The sequence below is a fragment of the Temnothorax nylanderi genome, unplaced genomic scaffold, assembly GCF_030848795.1.
Source record: "Temnothorax nylanderi isolate EJ_2023f unplaced genomic scaffold, tnyl_v1.0 TNYL_tig0002_pilon, whole genome shotgun sequence".
NCBI classification, from domain to species: domain Eukaryota; kingdom Metazoa; phylum Arthropoda; class Insecta; order Hymenoptera; family Formicidae; genus Temnothorax; species Temnothorax nylanderi.
In genome coordinates, this window is record NW_027249064.1 from 1,312,072 (window position 1) to 1,335,702 (window position 23,631).

At 33.8% G+C, this 23,631-nt stretch overlaps 1 protein-coding gene across 8 annotated transcripts in view; it reads right to left on the reverse strand.

Annotated features, from left to right (window-relative positions):
- Nmdar2 (NMDA receptor 2) overlaps positions 1 to 23,631 on the reverse strand; it is a 197,322-nt gene that overhangs the window by 23,819 nt on the left and 149,872 nt on the right. For all 8 annotated transcript variants that reach the window (XR_011717402.1, XM_071698941.1, XM_071698954.1 and 5 more), the window contains 5 exons: positions 21,086 to 21,264; positions 20,354 to 20,768; positions 18,182 to 18,365; positions 17,554 to 17,692; positions 4,725 to 4,954 (listed from right to left, as the gene is read on the reverse strand). Coding sequence is in view for 7 of the 8 variants with exons in the window: in XM_071698941.1 (XP_071555042.1) it covers positions 4,725 to 4,954; positions 17,554 to 17,692; positions 18,182 to 18,365; positions 20,354 to 20,768; positions 21,086 to 21,264 (1,147 nt within the window). In the remaining variant the exon portion in view is untranslated. The remainder of the gene's footprint in view (positions 1 to 4,724; positions 4,955 to 17,553; positions 17,693 to 18,181; positions 18,366 to 20,353; positions 20,769 to 21,085; positions 21,265 to 23,631) is intronic.

Here is a 23,631-nt window from a genome sequence, read left to right on the forward strand (position 1 = left end):
TGTACATATCGCAAATAAATTTGTAATTACCATATTTAAACGTACCAAAATATTCCTTTAATATTCGTGATATCAATTATATAGGATTATATTACATCGTAAAAACAGTATTGTCTCGCGCTGCAGTTCATACGTACGTGCAGTCTATCAATAAAGCTGCATTAGTTACATTGTCCTTCAAGCAAAATGGACGTTGTCCATCATAGTTCAGTGTCATTAATTATAATGCTTTCGAGCTCAGCCTGGGTAATTATTTTGTTACGTTGAAGTTTCGAATGAGCTTTCTCACTAATTTCATTCATAGAAATCTATGCTATTAAAAATTATTACAAAAAATATTATACCAATATGCGTGCATAAATACAGAAATAGAGATTTAACATGCAGACATAAAAAAATTTTTTTATATAGACGATTTTGTTCTATTTTTCATCATTTTCTGATGATTCGTGTAACAATTTGAAGTCAAATCGGACATCTCGGGGTTAATCTAGTTGCGCACGGAAACACGCTAATGAAATTTCTTCCGCTTCCGACTCGGCTGCATTCCAAGCCGCAAGAAGAGCCTGCGTTCCGCAAGAACTCGTTCGCGTTTATATTCCGTCCCGTACTCAAGATAAGGACTCGCGGCCTTTACCATTTGTAGGTGTCTCAGCCACTTCCCTTATAAAGGACATCTAAGTGATTTGCATATTAATACAGAGAGATATGTTCTCTGCTCGCGGTCTTGCCGGAGATTATAAGTGCGTAGTGGAGTATTTAGCCGCGTAAGATCCATTATGTGGCTATGATAGCTACCCAGGATAGAGAGTGACGATAACGATTAAAACGAGCACGAGAGGAATTGTGGCAGCGATAAGAGCTAATTACATTTTTTATCATTGCATTTCAATATTCATAATAACTTATTCTAATAAAAAATATAAGTAATGTTAATAATTTTTCTTTAACGTGTAGATGTGCGCGTACAGACAAGAATAAAAGAGATTTTATCTTATCATAATAAAACTTCGGTGAACTCATTGAAATTTCAGGCAGACACATTTTTCTCTGTCGAAAATAATCGCGGCGAGATAACATTTATTATCTTGTCGCAGTACTCGTTTAATTGAGAATGTGATCTCCAAGCCGAAGAAAAGTTAAAAATGTAACGCGGACAAATTGGTATTCGTCCCGACAGTATATCATCGGTGAAATGTTACGTTCGGTATAATTTATTGCCAATTATTCTGCACCGTGAAATACCTCCGTAAGTTTCTTACAGCGCTAATATCAATTCGTTAAGCCGGAGTAACGCGCTGTTCTCCCAGGCTGCAGCACACAATTAGCAATTAGGTAATCCGCTCTCTGTTCCCTCCAGCGACTGATGGAACGTAATTTTTATTTTTCATTGGCAGCAGTTAGTTGCCGCGCACTCTACATAAAAAAGATAATACAACGTGCAAGTTCCTACTAATGGTTTATTCTTCTCTCTCTCTTTCTCTCTCTTTCTCTCTCTCTCTCTCTTTATTTAAGTATGCATTCCTCGTGCATCTGTGTAGCGAATATGTTTCGCTACACAGAATTTATTAACTTAAATTATTAAAATGAAAAACATTATTTTACAAAACAGACATGCTTCGCGTTCAGCATCTTGTTACACTTTTCGAATCATGAATAAAATCTATAGACAAATTATTATAATAAAGTAAACATGTTGAAAGCAATAATTTTAATACATAATCTAGTTGAAATCTTAGTCACTTGTTGCAAAATTACACCAACAAATATTTGTTAAAATCTCCTATTATGTAACAAATTCGCTATTTTTCAATTATTATATTGTTAATTCATCACTGTTATCATAATCTTCATCTTCGCAAACATAATCATATTTTTGTTCATAGTTTCAACATTTACCTCAAAAACGGAAGATAACATTTTCACATCGACATTTTCTAAGCAATTGTATGAGGATTTGTTGCGGAATTTTCAATTATACCTTTCCCGAAATTCTCTTGCTGAAAGGAACTGTACTAAGCGCTAATTCTCCTTCGCTGTTTGTCGAAGTGATAGCGTGATATAATATTAGTTGTGTGTCGATATAATAATTGTTTATCTAATTATTTTAAGATTAGTTAGTTATTTTATTTAAAATATTCTTGTAACATATGTAAGTCTCGAAAAAAGTGGACTTAATTTTATTTTAGAAAAGAGCTTGATATTGAATTATTGGTTATTAATAAAATTTGATTGAAAGAATATACTAAAACAGTAAAGCTACAAATATTATGAGCAAACTCATGAGAAAATTTTTGAAATCAATAAAGATATATTAAAGATAGTCATTAAATTAAAGTAAAACATAAACATTACTTTAAACGTGACAAATCGTTACAGTTCTGCACTGTACATAATTTTCAGTTTGTAAATGTCCGTTCTTTCCAAATTTTTCCGACAGAGTGACTGCTGTGATATCGACAATTGAAGCAGAAAATCGACTTGTATCTACTTCGTTCCTCTCCCATCGTAATTTCCTAACGTTTCTTCGCACGAGTTGCGTTTCTCTCTCGAGAGAAGGAGAAGAGTTTCAATTACTTCCACGCTGTTATTCTCGCAAATGCCTTTGGGAAACTTGTCGGCGGATTATTTTCGAAGTGCGATTCGAATCGGACTCTTGGATCTGACGTGTACAAATACACGTTAAATCGCTGTCTTCCTTTTTCCCTTCTCGTGCGTCACAATAACTCGTAATTTAATTTTGTATATCTGGAGCTGCACTAGTATAATGGTTAAATAACAGAAAGAATATTACAATTTAGTGATGCAAACTAAATATTCCGGAATTCAATTCTATAAAACAAAAAAAAACAGATGCGAATGTTTAAAAAATATAAACAGCAAATTTTCGATTAAATTATTGCAAAACATTTGAGGTAAATATTTATTTTTTAAAAATTTCATGTTGCGTTTAGAAATAAAGGAATCATTTGCAGTCTATAGACTTTCAGCTTAATTTTTACCCCAGTTCTATTCATAGTTAATAGCGCATAAATATGACAAATTGTTGGTTCAACAATTTCTTGGTTAAAAAAAAAAATATAGCGAGATGTAAAGAGCCACTTTACCTCGCACTATTTTCAACGAAGTGCTGGTATTGTTTTTAAACAGAAATAGATTTTTTCGCAGAACTCTCGAGTTTACACTGAAAACGAGCGTACCAACAGCTGTCGCATGCACTGTACTATATAGAGAATGCAGGCGGGAAAGAGTTTTTAACGTATATTACGTGACCCGGTTTCGCGCAAATAAATACTGTTATATGCAGAGAACGTCTGCTAGAGGCTGTAACCCCAAACGATATCGATGATACTCTAAATTGGATAACGACATTCGAGAACACGCTCGATAAATTTTAACAATGCAGCTTGCGTTTAACGCGAAGGTCGACATAAACGGCCCGATAAAAATAGCACTTGCGTACGACTATCAAACAAAGTCAGAATGATCGCGATTACGCTTCTTTTTCATATTTACCCCCGTCGTGTAAACGGCCGCTTTATCCTTTATCACACCCGTAACATTCTCCGAGAGGCTAAATGCGAACTCGAAAGATTTACCAAAGGCACATAGTAAAGTGCTTTTCAATGAATTCATTTACCGCATGATAAATGTCATTACGTGCCACTGTAAAGTGTCAACTCCTCCGTTTTGATGAAGCGCGCGTATTAGTCTAGTCTCGCCTGTCCAATGCTTTCAAAGGCCGGCCCTTTAATTTTGGATTGAATGTGCAAGGCTTCTTCCGACTTGGTGTAGAAGCGGCACGTATACTTTACTAGGACTCCCTTCTAAATGAAATAAGTGTGCCGCATACCATGATGTTCGGGTTTAATATTCGGTCTTCGCTTAAAAGCAGCGCTGAGTCCGTCGTAATGAGTTAATTTCTCCGAAATATCACAAACTGGAGTATTCGCGCACGTCAGTATATATCGCAGTAGTAATAAATTACACACCTAATTTGTTCATTTAAATTAGTATATGTTGTCTGTTAATATTAATTAATCTTGGTTCACTTGTCGTTTAGTAAAGTTCTGATAGGAAGTCTAGAGATGAAGTAAATTAGTCATATAAATAATATGTTGAAATTTACGTAATACTATTTTTGTATATTTTATTGCTACGTTATTATCTCATCGAAAATAATAAGTTAAAATACAGTCTTCTCAATTTCACAGAATACTACACGAAGCTGACTATTACTACTGAAGTAGTAATAGTCAATTTCTAGTCAGACGTTAATAGTCTGACTTTCTTAAAAATCAATTTCTTTCTAATCAGACGCGTTTGCCATTGCAACGTTTAAACAATTTTTTACTTATTCAAATAATCTGAATAATATAAAATACACTTTAACATATAAAATGGCTTAACAAAATAATATATGATATAATAGCTAATATATAAAAAAATTTCTACAATACTAAAAACACTTTTAATAGTTGTAAGTATCCTTTGAATAGTATTATTAACAACATTTTAAAAATTCAATTACATTCAAATAAAAAGAAAACAATATACAAATAATATAAGTGGTCCGAGATTAAAAATTAAAAGAGGATATCTGAGTATGTTAGTAATTATCCATTCAGAATCGCAGGTTTGTAAATGCTTAAACATTTAGATATCGATATAAGGTATTGGCGGATATGTCTCTCCAACAAAAGAATCCAATTTTTCATACTTACCCAACCATATCGGAGTCCTTGGCCACTCGACAATGAACACCGCGGTCCACCAAGCATTTTCCGGTCACAGGATCCGGCGGGGCAAGATTGATGTAAGGCGGTTCCTCCAGAAAGGTTATTTTAAGGTAAAACTTCTCCGGCACGCCTTGCGGAGGAGTGTGGGTATTGCCCGGCCAGACGATGTCCTTAATGTCTAGACCCTCTTTTTCCCAGGATTTCCAGACACCGATCTACGAACAAGCAGACGAAAGCAAATGTGATCAAATACAGTAGTAGTTTTAATGAATTATTCATAAATCTTATATTTTATTAGCGTGATTTTACTTTCAATAATTAAAGTGTTTCTTTCAATTTTAGTAAATAATATAAATAAAAATAAATGGCCAACGTAGCATACTAAGAACATTACTTAACATTAATTTACCAGTGTGCTGAATTTAAAAATTTTAAAAGGTTTCTACCATAGCTCTTTTGTCCTTCGTTATTTCGTGTCATCTTTCTCTTCTTCATGATTTAACTTTTGATGAGAATATTTTTTGGCTTCCTTTTAAAAATATTATCAACATTTTTTAATGCTACTTGACCCCCATTTAAATAATTTTAAAGGTATCTTCTGGTATCTTCTCTGAATCGTAATTCGTAATCAGCTTTTTAGTTCTTTAATATAGGTTCTACAAAACTTTTATTTAACGTGTATAAAGCGTTTTACGATAAAACTTCAGCTTTACTGCTTTAAATTTCGTATCGTTGGCGCTCTATACTTGATTGCGTGCAAAATTGTTTTCAACAGAAAGTGTCGGCGACGAAAGTATAACGTGAAACGGAAGTGAAATTACAAAGTTCTTCCTACACTTCGCTGAATCGCGTCGTGACGAATCTAGTATACGAAAAGGTTTAGTTGTACACGATATAAACTGGTCCTGTACTTCAACTTGCTTCCTTTCGACGCGTATCGTTTCTCACTATCGGGCGCGCAATTTACTTCCTATTCAGACGAAACTGTATTCGGTAATGGAGCCCCATTAGTCAATGTCGACGAAAATTTTATAATACATTCATCATTGCCGGCATTATCGCGCTTTAGAAATTTTAACATTGTTAATGATTGGTCCGATTGGAACTTTAGCCACTTTGTTTGCTACTGTGAAAGAAAAACTAGGGCAAGGTAAAAAAATAGAAACTTAATTACGTTCTTTATGAAAAAGATTTTTTGACAACATAAAGCAGAAATATAATTAGTATTAGAGATTAAACAACGAATATTACGTAGCTACTACAGATATTATATACATAGCTATTTGAAAATAACAATCATTTTTAAAAAATACAAAAACCGATTCCATAATTTACATAATTTATCAATTCTATCGATCCTATATTCTTTTCTGTGATATAAAGAACGTTGTAGCTTTGCCCTAAGAAATTCGGTAATATATGAACTACCAAAATGTAAAATTAACGCGGATGTAATTTACGTTGGTTATTAAAATCATTTGCATAGATGCCAGACGTTTCCGTACGTTGAAAACTTGGTCGACACAGGTTATGTGAAAATACGTGACCGTCGTGTCAAAAAGACACGTGGGCGGCATTGAAAAGTGCACTCACGCCCGCTTTTCTGCATCTCTCGCATTGCATTCGTAAAAGCTTTATCAAAAAGTAAAATCTATAAATTTTTGATAATCTTGCTGATAGATTCTCGCTGTATTGTTGCAATACGAATGGAAAGAAACAAAATACACATAGAAATGTTTGATAATCTATTTTATTAACATAAAATTCTGAATTTTCTCGATTTTGTTATTAAAAAAGTAAGAATTTTTTGATATTTTTTTTCTTTTAATACGCACAAGCAATTTTTAAAATATGAATTTTTGTGAAATATCATGTAGTTTTTAAAATATTATTTCTTTAAAAATTTATTTTAACCTACTCAACAAAAAATAAAGAACACTTTTGATATGCTAAAAATTTGGGCTATTTTCAAATCACTGAAACTCGGCGAAAAATCATCGTAGACACAAAATTAAAAAAGCATTTTAAAGCTTGAAACTTCTTCTTTCAAATGCTTTTTCCCGATTTTAATTACCTTTTTTTAAAAAAAAAAATGGCACAATGATAAAGCTTGATCCGTCAAAATGAAAATTTTTAATGCAAATTTGTTGCGCTACATCTGGCGTGCAAAAAATCGTGGAGAATTCCTATTATTTGTATCTTGTAGTGGGATCGCTTAAGTGATCAAAGTCAAAGTGACCACTTTTTATTCAAATCTCGATAACTCGGCCAAAAAAAATCGCACAACGCTCCACAATCTCTTCAATTAAAAGGAAAAGATCCCACTGAAATATCTGCAAATCCATTTTTTTTTCTTATAAACTCTCCACGATATCTATAATAATTTAACGTCATTTTCTTTAAAAATAGTCATATATCCAGTTTGAAACTTCAAACAGGCTGTATCTATATATTTCTATATCACACTTCATCGACTATTCATCGACTCCCGTGCGATGCGTTTAATCGAGTGCATTCGAACGCGAATTGATTTATTCCACACATTCCAAAACGTTCCATTCAAAGAGGTAATTTTACGGCGATGTGAACAAGGAGCCAAACTAGGGCAGTTTATTTACATCGTCAACATTACATACGCCGGACTCTGTGCATTTCCGTCATTTCGTCCCCGTGCATTGCGCGCGTTGTTGGCAACGCCTATTGTCTCTGTCAGCTCGCCAAAATTTATTTGGCAGTGCATCATGGTGAAGAAAGTAAATGACTTCTTTTAGAATACATAGCAACTTTCCAGGTGCGAGGGGGCCAATAAAACGAAATTGGATCGCTCCGGTGTGAGTGTTGCTCAACTTCTGAATATGTAAAGCTCTCACTGGCGATGCGCGCGAGACATCTACATATTAGAAACCGATACTGCACGGGGGAGTAAGTTACAACGAACATGCTGCCATGAAAATTCATATACATGACCGTACAGCCGTGTGATCGTACACTTTTTATCGTCTCCCGTGCGAAGAAACGAAAAAAGTCAAAACGCGCGAACTTTCAATCAAAATCCATTCTCTCTAGAGAAGCTGAGGATTCTCCCAGGAGATTTATGCATTCGTAATTAAAAGCTCGGGGATTCAGCGTTACATGCATTCGGAGCTTTTCGCCTGCGTACCCATCGACCGTAGCCTGCGCCGGGCCTGTCCGTTACGGAAAATCCTTCGTTTATGAAGGAATTACGACAAGCGCGTACGTATTTATACGTTAACGCGGTTACGGGGGATCGGGAGAGAGATTAACGAAAGCAACGTCATACGGGATATTCGACAAACAAGATCGCGTTTTGAAGGGATATATACGAAGGATAATCATAAATTTCGGAATACGATGTCGCAAACCGTGTAATAGAAATATGTAATCTGATAAAGAAAATTATATATGTACTATGTATCATTTTTTGACTGTTTTTTTTTATTTAATATATAAAAATAATAATTAATAATTAAGATGATAACTTTAACGCTGATTTTAATATGTCAAATTTATTTCTGAGTTGCAAATATAAATGAATTACAAATCTAAATCAAGATCTTCCACCGACTGTCTTCATTTCTTTTTCATACATCCAAGTCTGCAATCACCGAAATTGTATTTTCATTTTAACGCGCGCGCTAACAATTAACAACGGAATAAATAATACGTGTTTCCATGTGCTTTTGCTCGTTACTCGTTACTTAATTTAAATCGCGGATGTAACGCGCGGGTCAGTAAACCGCAGGGAAGACTCGGAAATTAAACTTTCGCCGAGAAATATCTCGCAAAACGTCACGTGCAATGGCGCCGGCTACAAAGCGCCGGCTGATGAATTCATGACTACATTAACATGCCGTGAATTAATGAACAGATTATAAGTTCATTACACGAGTCGAGATTATATCGAGTTAATTGTACCACGTGATACGCCGTAACGAGTTCTTTGACGCTGATATTCTCTGTCGCTGATGTTTCTCTCATCAAGGCAATTGTAAATGCTCTCTCGACGTGGAAGCAACGCGATGCACCGTAAAATCTTACGGCATCTCCTAATTATCGTATACTCGTTGGTGCGTCGTTCCCTAATTATAAGTCCCGCCGCCTGTTTAGTTCAGGACACGTTAGCAGTTACATCTTGTTAACCAGTTTATTGCGCTGCGGCGAAACCTAAACTTTCCACAATAATCACAGCGATTACAGTTGTGAGACATTGCAGGTTGACGTATTGAGTGTACGTGACAATCATCCAGACGTCTTAAATATTGTTCTTCATATATTAACGTTATTTAAAGTGTATTTAATGTTAACTCTGTACTTATATTTTCTTTACCAAGAATATATTATTGATTTGATTATGAAGTAGCTTACATGAAGTATTAGGTATCGAATAGGTAGGTATCATGTACAATTTTAATCAATTTAGACAAATAAACAAAGAAACTACAATATAAATAATTATCAAATTAAAATGAAAAATTTATTAAATAAAAAGTTCTGTTTATACACATAAGAAATTTATGAAAAAGCAATTCTTTTCTATAAAAGAAACAGGAATTGAGTTATCCAAAGAAACATCAATTTGTATTTAACACAATTGTCAGCTTTTCAATCTATTATCGGAGAACGTGTTTCCAAAGTGACTTTCACTATTCTTTCTTCCTTTCTTTACGATATCCCGGAATACGTTTGAAAATTTAATTGTGCGTGACGAAAAAATTCACGGAGAATTCGTTGCGCTAAGAATACTGGCGGTCTTGGAAAAGGTTAATTGTCCCGTCAGGATTTCGACCGCGACATAAAGTTCCCACAATAGCTGTCCCTTCGATAAGCTCGGTCAGGTCAGGGGGAAACGGGGATTACGACTATACATTGTCCGCGTTTTACTGGAATCGTTTGCGACGATACATCCCGCAGTATTTGGCATGATTCCAGCCATTCCTGTTAAGTCCGCTACGGTTCCCTAATCTGTAAAACTTCCGGCTTAAATTTCCGCCTGGAAACGTCTTCCTCGGAGGGACGGACGATTTTTAAGCTCGTTCGGGGGTCGTGGTGCCTTCGGGGCTACCGCAATCGAGAATGCGAATGGGGCAGAATGTAACTCAAGATATGTGACAGGAGAAAACGCATATGCGGCACGTGCATGCTCGCAGTGCTGTTTCTTCCGAAAAATCGACGAGTTATCGCACTCTAAATTGCTGCCGAGTCTGGATTTTTGATCAAATAAAATGATAAAGCACTCTAATATATTTGTTATGGTTTTCTGTCCTCTTTCTTACGAGTATATGTCAGTGCTGTATTGAATCACATTGTTTATAATTAAAATTATTATATATATAAAATATTGGATAACAATTGTTCTGATCGATTAACTTGGAAATGTCACAATGTAACCACAAATTTTATATTGTAGAGAAGATTATAATAATTGTATTGCAAAATAAAATAAATAATTTTAAAATTTATAAATTGCTGTAGTGTTTATTAACAGAAATGCATTTAAAATCCACTTTAATAATATTTAATAAATAAGAATGATTTAAAATACTTTGCTAAGAACAAATAATTGTGCAATAAATATACAAGTTCAATATATCTGTTGGATTTGAGAGAAATATGAATTTAATGAAACATGAATTATTTAAAAACATATTTGCGTTTATGCAAAAGCTGGTATAATTATAATAATTTATTAAGATATAGAATTATTTACAAATTATTAATAAACCATTATAGACATACAGCAATGCGCGAAGTAACGCGCTTAAAATCTGCAGCGTCGAATGTCGCACAAAATGATCCTACACATAGATCCTACACATAGATGAATTCTATCAATTTCCCGAGCTTTCCGATTCTCTGTTCCATTGGCAATTAACACCGCTGACGAGTAAATAGGAGCATCGGATAGCGCTATTCGAACAATTTCGCTAATTAGTTCGATGTACGCGCTGCACGTGTGTCTTAGGATACATGCGTGCGTCATCACGCGTTGTACATCATACATGTGATACCCGGTATCGAAAAGCTTCAAGTGACCGCGACGTATCGTCGATGGTTAATTCCGGAGGCAGGCTCGTACAGTTTCGCCGTTTCCGATAATTGACTAATTACTCGTCCCGCGCTTACAGCTAACAATTTACATAGACACGACGTGCGCCGATTACCACCCTTTGTGCATGCTGTTTGCAGAAGGCAAGCTCATCGAGTCCTTCATTCGCAGCACAACAGGATCGTGACAAGAAGGGCTACAGACAGAAGTTGTACGGAATATTCTCATTAAAGTGCTAATAACAAGAGAGTTGTTACAAGAGTTTATTGGAAAGTACAGATGCATTTGACATCACGTTCATGCTTTTTGCATAATGGCATACTGCGTAATCCTGATTTTTGCTATTCTTATAAACATATTACACTCTGGAAATAAATAAAGAACCTGTATAAATAAAGAACATATATATTTATAACGATCATTTCTGTTATGCATCAAAATATCTTTGTTACTTTGTAGATATTAGTTATTCCATTTCCATCACATTATCATTTGTTATATTCGATAATTTATCATCTCTATCGACATTTATTTTTATTTTTTTTATTGTTTTTTGTTTTGGATAATATACCGAAAATCCAATTATTTCAGGCGGTCTAATAAGGCATTCAGTAAATTGCCGTTCAGACACGCCGCCCTAGCGCTTAAATTGATTTTTCTTTCTTGGCCATCTTTTGTTATCTTGGCCGGTTTCGCACTAAGGATTTCGCAACGTAATCCTCCGGATTGCCGAGAATCCCCGGAATTCGTTTTTGTTTGGAAGAATATAGGGCGTAGCGGAAAAAATCGATATAACTGCAGTGCAAAAATAAAGGACCACTTTGGCGCAAAATCGATGGGTTATATCGCAGAATTCTCCGCAATAGCTTTCATGCTGTAAAAAATCAAAATGTTTTGGGAGTGACTATGTCGCGAATGGTATCACGGAAGGTCGCAAATGGTCATCGCGAATGGCGAGAATTGATCGTCAACATTTTGCTATTAATTTTGGCGAGCCATTTAAGAGGTCATCAATTACCTATTCGACTTTGTACACGCTCACCCTGTTGGTTATTACACATCCTAATTAACTGTACACAAATTTTAATACATGAATTAATCAATTAACGTCATATGTAATTGTTAAATAAGTTATATTGTTATTACAATATTCTATTTATTTATATTTTAGAAGAGGATAATCTGACATTAATTGCATTTGTCTACATTAATGAATTGCATTTGTTTCTCAAAATGTACATGCGTCGTAATGACAATGATTTTATCAATTAAAATACATGTTAAATAATTTATTGCCAAGTAAATTATTCAACAAACAGATTTATGTTTTATTATAAATTTTGTTTTAATAATGCGAAATAAAAATATTTCAGATATATGATTAATTTTTAAAACAAATATAAAATTTTTAAATTTGTTAACTCTTAAGTAAGTTATAGTAGTTGTATTCTAAAATATTTTGCTTGTATCCAAAGATATTTTAAAATTGAAACATTGTCAATAAATAAGTTATGATTTGTACAACTGGTGCATAAAGAAAAATATTTTGATTACGAGAACATATACTTTTCTTTCATATTCTTTGCCAATATCCGAAAATAACATACGCTATTTAAGAGAGCGAGAAATCGTAACAATCAGTAATCGTTTAATCAAACATAGAATTCAAGGTAAATGTTGTTCATATTTGCCTTGAATTCTGTATCCTTGAGGGATTGCCGGTCATTATTACTTGCGCCTTTAACCAACAATCAATATCATTTTATCTTCAATTTACCGCGAGCTATCACATGTTTATGCCACCAAAAGCATGATAATAAATTTTATCAATTATTTGAATTTTAAAATACTTTCTAATTTATTTTAATAATTATTTTTAATATATAATTTTTTTTCTTATGTATTTCGGTTACGTTTCAATATTAATTTTCAAATAAATTGTTTAAATATCACAAAACAATTTTCATAAGAAATAAAGTTAAACAGGACAATATAAATAAACTATTTTATAATTTATAATAAGACACGAATAAAATACAAAAATAATTAATAAGATAGATTACAACTAATATTGGCGATATTTCTATTTCAAAATGTGTTTTAAGCAAATATAACATCACAAATTATCACAATAATTATAACACTTAAATAAAATAAAAATGTAAAACTAATAAAATAACGAGAAATAATCAGCAAATTAGACAAAATAATAAAAAACGATTGTTTGGAACAATTATTTTTTCAAGCATATTATTTAGTACGATTTATTTCATTTTGCAAGAATGGGAGAAAGGGGGGGGGGAAGAGAGAGAACACACAAGCATACACACATAAAGCGATAGCAGTTTGAAATATCGACTAAATGGCGAGTGCTCGTTGCATGTACGTTTATGCATGTACAGTTAATTGTCGGAGTCGCCTCACACGTTATCCCGCCGATGTATGCATACTAATTAATTCTAGTTCCAGCTACCTAAGTGACGACCTAATTTCGCACAATTGCGCGAATGCAGGAGAGTCTGGAGTAAACTGCGTTCCGGAGAGTTTGGTGCGATTCTTGCGCCGGGAATTGGGATTTAGCGGATGTACCTAACGTGATTAACCGATCGACGCGTTTCACGCTCGCATCGGACAGACTTTGATCCGATAATCCGCTTATTTTGCAAAAGGCCGGCAATTTAGTAGCGAAATGTGCGGGGAAACATGTGCACGCCGGAAAATGATGCATCACCCGGGCCGCTAAAATTTGTCATGAACACCCGGTGTCCTTTAATATGTGAAAATTGAAATCAGAAAAAGATCTGATTTCCTCCAAGTTACAACACGAACAACTCTATCTATAAATCTATCGATCCCTTATAAAAGAGAAACGTCCCTTGTACAAATTATGACAAATTCATGAAAAAACACTGCAAACTAAGTTAAGAGATTCAATTCTTTTGTACAGAAAATTAAATCGCTATCACGAACAAAGAAAAGATTCGTATATTTTCATATATTACAATATTACACAAACTAAAGTTTTTTTTTTATAAACGTAACATACAGACCAGCTTGATATAGTTTCTTCAATCCTACTGTAAAATTTAAGTTTAAAAATGTATTTCAAAAAATAATTTGTGTATTGTGTGTGTGAGAATTGAGTATTGTTATATTTATAATTACATAAAAAAGTTATTATATAATATTTTGAAATATTAGCAGTGCGTAATTTCCTTCAGATATTTTAATTTTTTTGAGATGATCGTGAACTTGATTATGCAGCCGCTATAAAGGTGCGAAACATTTCAATGCCTTTGAAATTCTAATGAAACTCATGATATAAAGCAGCTTGCATTCAATAGCATTATTTACACCATGCTGAGGAGAGAAAATGTGCGTTATATAACGTAAGAATATTATTAACATCCCAGATCCAATATTTTCTGTGAAAAACATGTATTATCTGCCTGCTTTTAACAACTGTTTCTCATTAAACAAATAGAAAAAATATGAATGTTTCATTTTAATTTAAAAATGTGTTTTTTCTCCTACATTTGTACGTTATAATACTGTTCTCCCTTATCAACTTGTCAGCTCGATTTTGCGCAGGAAATATCAAGTTCGCCAGTGTCGATATCTCCAATTAATTATTTCTAGCATAGAAAAATGGAAGGCCGTCACCGTAAAAATGAGATAAACAGAAACATGGAATCTTGTTATTCCGAAATCCACCGGTGGGTGATTCGCGCTGACGTGATACAAACGAAGGATATAATTGGAAACTAGATGAGGATTGTGATATCACGCGATGGATTGTAAGTCTTCGGAGTTGCAAAGTGTCGAGATGATTCTCTTTAAAAGAAATAATTAAAATCGTGACTAGTGCACGCGAATCGTTAGAATCGAAAGCGGTCGCGCGTGTTGGCGTAACAAAGTTTCGTGTCCTGCCACGCCGGTTGCAGGACGGCAAATGAAATTTTCGCGCAGCTTTCATTACGTGACGACCTAGGTGCTGGATTAATAGCGTTTCAATTATAGCTTCACTAAGATAAGCGCAGATAAGTGCGTCACAATAAATGCAGAACTTTAACAAAAATAGTAATTGCGTCATTTTTACTCAAAAGGTGTTTAAATGTATGTCCATATATATATATGTAATATATAATATTGTGTGTAAATTTTATATACTTTTTCCAAACTCAGTAAGCGTATGCCGATTTTTTGTTGGTCTTTAAAACATAGCTTCTAGTTGAAACATCGATAATCGATTTAAATTTTGATGCTAATAAACATCCTTATATTAAATCGCTGGAAAGAATTTATTGCGAAAAATATCACCCCAGCCAGCGTTCGAACATGGATCTTCCTAAATTCCGTGACAGAATGTGATGGGGCGATATTTTTCGCAATAAATTCTTTCCAGCGATTTAATATAAGGATGTTTATTAGCATCAAAATTTAAATCGATTATCAATTTAAGTATTTGGTTTTACTGTTCCAACTAAGAGCTATGTTTTAAAGCCCGACAAAAAATCGGCGCACAATTTATTGAGCTTGGAAAAAATATATAAAATTCACATAGTATTATTATTAGGTCACCAAAAGATCCAGTCCGTAAATGGCATTCTTCTCTCCGGTTAAATAAGTTTTACAAATATTAGAAATAAATAATATTTATGTGAGAATAATGAATATATTTCTGATATTAAACTCAGTGTTATTACAGATCTCTAGACTGTAACAGTAGTATATGAAAAAAGACTCGAGACTTCCTAGAGCTAATACCGGACATGGGAATATTAGAACAATATTTTATCAGAGTGGAGGGTGTAAAGTGCCGTCCCGGTACGGATCATAATATATTATGAATAGCCTGCGTAAAGTATAAAAGCTTTATCAGCCATTCAGCAAAAAAGTCTATCCTGACGGCAAGCTCATCCTCCGCAAATGGCGAATTTACTGAAGCGGATGGATGATAAATTCTTGCCTGTGTCGAGACGTCATGATTCTCACAACGCAAGCGTTTCAAACTTTAATGAGGTGACGAAAGAATTTCCTGGATGAAACGGTTCGCTGAACAAAGATGGATTCGTGTCGCGAGAGGAATGTCGAAAGGTGGAGTTAAACTTCGCCGGCATTTCTGACGAAATTCCTATCAAACTTGCAAAACTCGATACTGTTAAAACTTGCAAACACAATAAAAATCTCCGACGAATATTCAATGATACGTTACGATACGATGGTAGTAAAAGTATGCAGAAAAGAGAATGTGCAGAAAACTGAAACGTTCTATGTCACACTTATTTTGTATAATTATTATCAGAACAAGATACTACAATAAACCAATAAATTAATCAACAGCAACAATTTGAATAATAATAAAGCTGGATTTTGAAGAATATTGTTAATAAAAATATAACAATTAAAAATTCCGTGTAATGGTATAATTATATAATTCCACATGCAATTACATTTACAGTCGTTCGAAACTCATGCTGATTTTCCAATATCTAATTTTGTGCAAAGCTTGTATCATAAATTTTCCCGCCGGGAGAAGAAAATCTTCCTAATACAATATCTTCGTCGTCAGAAATTTCCACTGCGCACATTAAGGGATACTATATTAGTTTTATCTGCCACAAAGCACTACGCAGTAGTCTCACGACTGCTGCGTACGTGACAATTGTGCTGCCGTTTCTGCCGGCGAAGGAAACGGGTGCGTTCTGAAATATCTTGCAAAGCATTTCATAACGCGATTATGAACCATCCAAGTCTGACAATTTCTAGAAAGCATCAGCCCGGCAGAGCATGCCTTCGTACGCTAGATGGGAGACCCAGCCAACGAGACTTAATGGAAACCTCTACCGACGCATTAATTTATTATCGTGGTTGATCCGGGACCGCACTGTGAAAACGATAAAGGATACGGATTATGATGAAGTTGTTCCGCCGAGTAATAGAGCGACACTTCGTTTGCGGTTCTCCGGTGAGCAGATTGCAAAAGGAATATCATCGGCGTCGGACGTAAAAGGAAGTCTAAAGTTTACCGCAATTCCGCGGCTCGGTGCCGTAAATCCAATGTAACGAAAGAGACGATCACGAAGTTATATATAGCGCGACCCCTTTGAGCCGTTTCGGCAGCGAGGGCGATAAATTCTACATTTTTACTCGATAACGCTTCTTCGGCTTGAAGCTCGTGCAAAACAAAAAAAAACTTTTTCGCCCATTGCGTATTTTTATCGACATCTTTTTTTCAATAGCTAGGCGTTACATCATAAGTTCATTTTTTTTTTATTAAACTCCGTATTGTCTAATTCACAAACATCTGATCAAAAAGGTCTTGCACAATAAATAAAAAACTTATTAATCTTTAATGTTACAGTTCCCGTTTTTTTTGGGTTACAATAATTTGTTGGCCAGAACAAATTTTAGTGCATAATTGTTATTCGCTAGCGTATAATAGAAAATTTTTGTGTGTTTTTTTAAAACTCAATTTCTATATACTAGAAATTCTTTCTGTTATGCAAACTTTATGCAAATATATGCAAATATCTCGTTGCATTAACAACATCGTAATGAAATTCAGTTTTATTCGGCGAAGGTGGCATGAAGATTTTAATCTTGGTTCGGCTTTAGTTTAATTATTCGTTCGTTTTTATGTACTTATTTGTAAACTGCACCGTATCTCGTGTCACGACTAGCGATAGCTTTTGGAAGGTAAAGTTTCGTGGCTGGTAAAGTGCATGCAAGATGATTTGAGCTTACCTCCTCCCAAACAAGCTGCTTGCTAACTCCCGGTCGAAGGTTCATAATTTTCAACTCCGCCGCTTTTAACACACCATCCTGAGTGAACTCTACGTTTGGCTTTCCATGATCAGTCTCGACGGAAACGTTCTTCAAATATCTGCAGAGAGGAAGAAGTATAATGCGTTATATGATATATAAAGCAAAGACTGCAGGTATTTCGTAAAAATTATAATTGAAGCTATTATAAGCTTAATATATAATAAACATTATGTATTTCATAATAATTGTGATATTGAAGTATTAATATATACATATAAAGCAACATTAAAATATTAAATTGTAATATGCGTAATAAGATTATAATATTAAATTACTAAATATTACATTGCATCATGAATTCAAATCGTTTAATAAAATTAACATTTTCATTTTGAAATGTTACATAAAATAAATAAAATTCTGTATTATTTCCTCAAATATGATTTTCAGACAGTTTACAAAATTCTGTTAATTTCTTGCAAAGTTGTTTTGTAAAAATTTTTTGTAATATTATTTGAAGAAAATTTCAGTCTTGCTATTTGGAAAATTCCGTGTGACTGGCGCATGAATAAATCTATCCACATTTTAACAAATTATGTGAAATTACTTGAAAAATAGATCCCCCGTGCTCCATCGTGATTCACCGACGCCTTCGCAGCTCAGTTGAGTGTTCAGACTACGATTTGCATTTTTCGGATCATTGATGAAGTCCTCGACACCGTAAGCATAGACCTTGATTGCTGTCGTAATTTCATTTACCAAGCTCTCACTGCTCGTATCGAAATGCACACCTGCAACAGCGAAAAGATATCGAGCGGATTCGTTAATGCAATTTTATTATCTCAGCGAGATTTATATCGGTTTGCACGATAACCAATTCAGTTATATCAGTATGAAGAAGGAGATTTTTCATTTTTTTTTCGATTTGCTCTGCCAATGATAATCGGATGGGCGAATAACCGAACGAGAAATTGAAAATAATTTATGAGACACGGATTTAAATTGTCAATATCCAACTTACTGTTTAAATTCTTTGATAACTCGTAATCTTGTATGAGCTTGCGATTTACAGAAATTAATTTTTTGAAATAACTGAACTTCAGTTTGCTCTGTTTTTCTTTTTGTTCGTTTATTTCTTAATAAATTCATCATTCTGTTTATATTAAAAGCTGCTTACAAAAATATAATCTTAAACTTTAAATATCAAATATTCATTTGTAGTTCAGAAAATGAATTTTGTAGACATAATATAACTTAATGAAATAAAAAGATAAAAATGATAGAACAACTTCATCCAGTTTTACGATAAATTTTCTCATAGTTACAACTTGCGCTGTTGATTTTATTTCGCCTAAATTTAAGAATATTTGCTGACTGTCTCTTTTTCATATGAAGAATATATCTCTTTTTGCAAAAAATTTTCACGGAGAAGCTGCACTTTGCAAGATTTTATTCAGCCAGATTTTTATGCGACACACTGCGACAACTACATTTCCATAAATATCAAAAGTCTGAGCAAGGACGTGAGAAAAGGAGAGAAAAGTGAAGATAAATCGATGTATCATAAGGCTGAGAAATGTTGGCGATTCATGCAAGAATCGTCGAGTTGCCTTGTTGTTCAGCCAGAATCTGACCCGTAAAAATCACACGTCAACAAAATTTTCCTGTATTGCACGAATATGTTTTAAGCTGAGATATCCCTTGAAAATTTACTGAGATACTTGTATAGAAAAATGTTCAATTCCACGGGACGGTCTTCAGAAATGTTGCAGAGCTGAAAATAGCACATAACATCTTTTTGATGAAATATGTAAAATTCTTACATCTTTTTCGTATTAGCTAAAATAAACGTAGATTTATACGAACGGTTGAATATGTACTCTTGCAGCACCGAGAGAGAGACAGAGAATATTAAATATAAGCAACGTTTGCTTTGCTCGATTCATAGCAATCGTGTTTAAGAGTGCGAGGTGTTTGCGTTCTACGTAGAGCGAGTTTATCGCGCTAGTTTTAGCTCGCGGAAATTCAGACGCGAGAGATTCAATCCGAGTTATGTTATTCCATGTGGTTCACTGAGAGGAATTCAACGAATTTATTTTTCCCTCAGGGATATTCTTAGGAAATTCTCAAGGAAGAAATCAATTTTCTGTTTCCGCGATTCTGGTCACGATGTGAATAACTTTCCCGCCCGAAAGCCATGCATTCTTACGGATAAGAGGCGTATTCTGATTGTTAACGTATGTGTAACGGGCGTAAATATACTCCGCTTCACCGCGATGCCTAGCGTATTCGAAAGAGATATATGATTATATATATATTTCCAACGAATTTTATATTATTAATTAAACAGAATTGTTTTTATTTTACTATATGCACACATATCTTACTTGTAACTATAAACTATAGTTATTTTAAAATCATCTTCGATACAATAAATAAACGTAATTTTTAAATCTCCTGTAAATATGTTTTAATCTTCTTTTATAATTTATTATAAAGTGAGAAAGAAAGCTTTTAAAATATAAAACTCGCTTAATTTCTTAGATATAGAAATGCCCCAGTAAGTTTGAATCAAAACTACATAAAAGATCGTAAATAAAATATACCACAATTACTTATTTTATTATGTGTATATTTTAAAATGTGAATCATAGTTCACGGATAATTTGATTGGCGATTCGTATATATACTATATACGGACTTTCATATTGTAAACTTATGTGAATTTGTGGATCCATATGACCGCAAGTACGTGAATACGGATGATTTTGCTACTCACCTAACATTCCGACCGGAAACTGACTGGGGGTTTGTAAATTCTCAATAACGCTTTGCGTGACTACCCATACGTAATTCTCCCCGGTAATTTTGTACTCCCTAGCAGCGGTCAGGATATGAGTAGCTTCCTCTCTGGTCGAGTACAGTAGCATCACTCGAGATTCGCTGTTGACTAATTCGAGCAAATCGTGTGGTTCGGTAACCAGAATAGCGCTCAGTATGGTGAACTTGAATGTGTCCTGCATGTCGGAGATTCTCTCTCTGACCGCCTGTATGAAGTCGTCGTGACCAGCTATTTGCGAGGTGACTACGCTAAACTGATGCCACTTGTATCTCTCCAGGATACTCAGCATCGCCGCGGTCTGATGTTCCAGTGACGGTGCCAGTTGCAGCTGCAGACTGCTCTGCGAGGCCCGCTGCAAACCAACAGAATTCCCATTATATTTCGTGAATGTTGATGAATATTTCCGTTCAACTTTAATTTCAGTTTTATGTAATAAAAAAAATATATATATATTTCTATGTCTATTATACGGAGGAAGAAAAGGTAAATGGTATAAACTTGCTTTATTGCAAACTGCACGTTTCATCTCATATATTTCAATATAACTTGAGAAATTCTTTTTGACGTTAATGAAAAATTCACCCGCGAGCAAATATTGTTTGCGCGCTCGGTAGAAACATTAACTCGCAAATTCTTTCACTCTCTTTCATTTTAGTTGAATCAACTTACTCTCTCCAGACCAGAATTATCGGCATTCCATGCAATCACAGGGATTCCTAAGTAACCGGCCAATTGAAGAAAATATTGAGCGCTGGCCGTACTACGTCCGTATTGCTCGTAGTTCATAAGGTATAAGATGGCCGATACGTTCAGCGAAAGAAACTCCTTGCACAATGAGTCCAAGATAGCTAAAACACAAATTATGTAAAAATTAATAATTCTAATAAATATTCCAATTTTTGCCTTACTTAAACAAAATTTTTTAAATCTTTAATTTTATTAATATCCATAGGTTATACCTAACACAGCTTGATGATACACATCAATGACTTTCAATCATTCGAAATTTATAAAACGATATACATTTGATGGAAAAAACAATCGTTTATATAAGTTCAATATGTTCTTTTCCCAATTTAACTTTACTTCTTAAATTTTACAGAGCCATTGGCTAAGCAGTCTAATCGAGTAAGCATTGGCGAATGATTGGTGTTATACTTTGTAAATTATGATAATCGAGTTAAATCAAGTGGATCTTCGTTTCATCAGAGCGATCAAGCGCTATATGTCGAATGCACTATCATTTAGCCGCGGGAATAAAGTGGAACGCGTAGCTTCAACTTTTTGCGACGACCATCCCAGTTATGCTGCGTTATTCTTTCCTGCTAAATTTATCTCTATGCCTTTATCACACGCACGCCCATTTTTCAAAAAGCGAGAAGCAAAACGACGACGGAAATGGCGACCACGAATGTAGTCCGACCTATCTCACGCAGCGACAGGCTTGACCTCGATTTTCAGTCTGCTCTATTATTTTGAAATACGGAGTAATTGAAAAGTTTTAATTTAACCGATTTTTATTTTGTGCAATATTACCTTTTGGTTTATCCAATTTAAGTAAAAAGCACAGGAGCCATAAAACAGAATCGAGATTCTAAAAGTGTATAGTGCGCTTAGATTAAAGTGAGTGCTTTAAATTGGCTTTAAAAATTGTTACTTATAAGACTTTCTTAACTCTCTTACTGGGACACTTTTTTCTTTAATTATTTGTAGAATTAGATGAGTTGTATTGATCGCATAATCAGTAGAACAGAAGTAGATTGAAATTTTGTACTTATTAATCCATAAATTATAGATAAACTTGTTTGATATCAGCGGCTCGAAATTCGCTGGAAGTCACATGTGTAACTTGATAATCACATTTAACTCACAATAGAAAATACTCTCTCCGAACCAGAGAGGTTCGGAAAACACTTTTATGATATAACGTTTCATGAAATACAAGTGTACCGTTGCCCAGTCTAGTAGTACTACTAATACTACTAGTACTAATAGAGAAAATCGATCATCGTGAAAAAGTCTCATCCAATAATCTTATCTAATGATACGATCTCCTTCAACAACCAACTTTAATTTTAAAACATTTTGTACAGAAGCTGTAATTTTAACACAAATAATTTTTAGATATATGTATAATTAAAAAATATGCACGCGTATTTGATAGACGCGCTTTTTTAGATCTTTATACTATTGAATTTAATGACAGTTAGATTAGACTTTATCCTAATATTATAAATATTTCAACGAAAAAATCGACACTTTTTTCTCTATCTATGAATAATTATATCTATAAAACAATATCTATTAAACGTATTTCTTTTGCTAGTTTTTGGCAATATTCTGTTTTTTGAAAGTCTGTATTTGCTTGTGCAATATCTTCTTCTCTGTCTATTTTATTTATAAATTTAGAAGTAATTTAAGAGTTAATAAATATTGTACGCGTCTTGAAAACAAACTAAATATGAAATATAATTTATGTAATGGGGCATATTTGAACACACACTACGCTTATATCTCCACTTTCATTATATGTATATGTACGTATCACTGTATTTATTTAGTATAAAATTGTGAAACAACGTGCAAGTAATTCATTAAACTATATAATTATTGCAGCATAAAACAATTGGTACATTTAATTCAACATGCTGAGCGACTACGTTCATCTTTTATTATCTATCTCTCTTGAAATATTCACGAAAAATTTGATTAAAATACCAAGAGAAAATCAATCCGCTCATTGAAAACAATTGAAATATACGAATGGTAATCTCATGCCTTTGATATCAATGCTATGAAAATACGCAGTTAATTAATTTGATAAGTAATATGACTACATTAACACTACTGATGTTATTTTATCATAACACTAATTGTACATATTCACGTATATTATTACCAACAAGGCCGTAATCATAGTTAGCACAATAAAACAATATTCATATAGCATTATTCTGTCTTTATTTAAATAAAATTACGATAAAAATAAAAATCATAATATACGAAACATGGTTAATGTATGTGACGAACATGGTTATGTTACTTGTGACGAAAGAAAACATAATACATTATAATATTATTCCTACGAGGCCTGTTCAAAAAGTTCCCGGATTTTATCTTTATCATTTCTGGAGGTTTACTTACAACTCCGTCCTATCTCCTTCGAAATGTTCTTTTTCGGTTTATACATTATTCTCAACACCGTTAATACATTA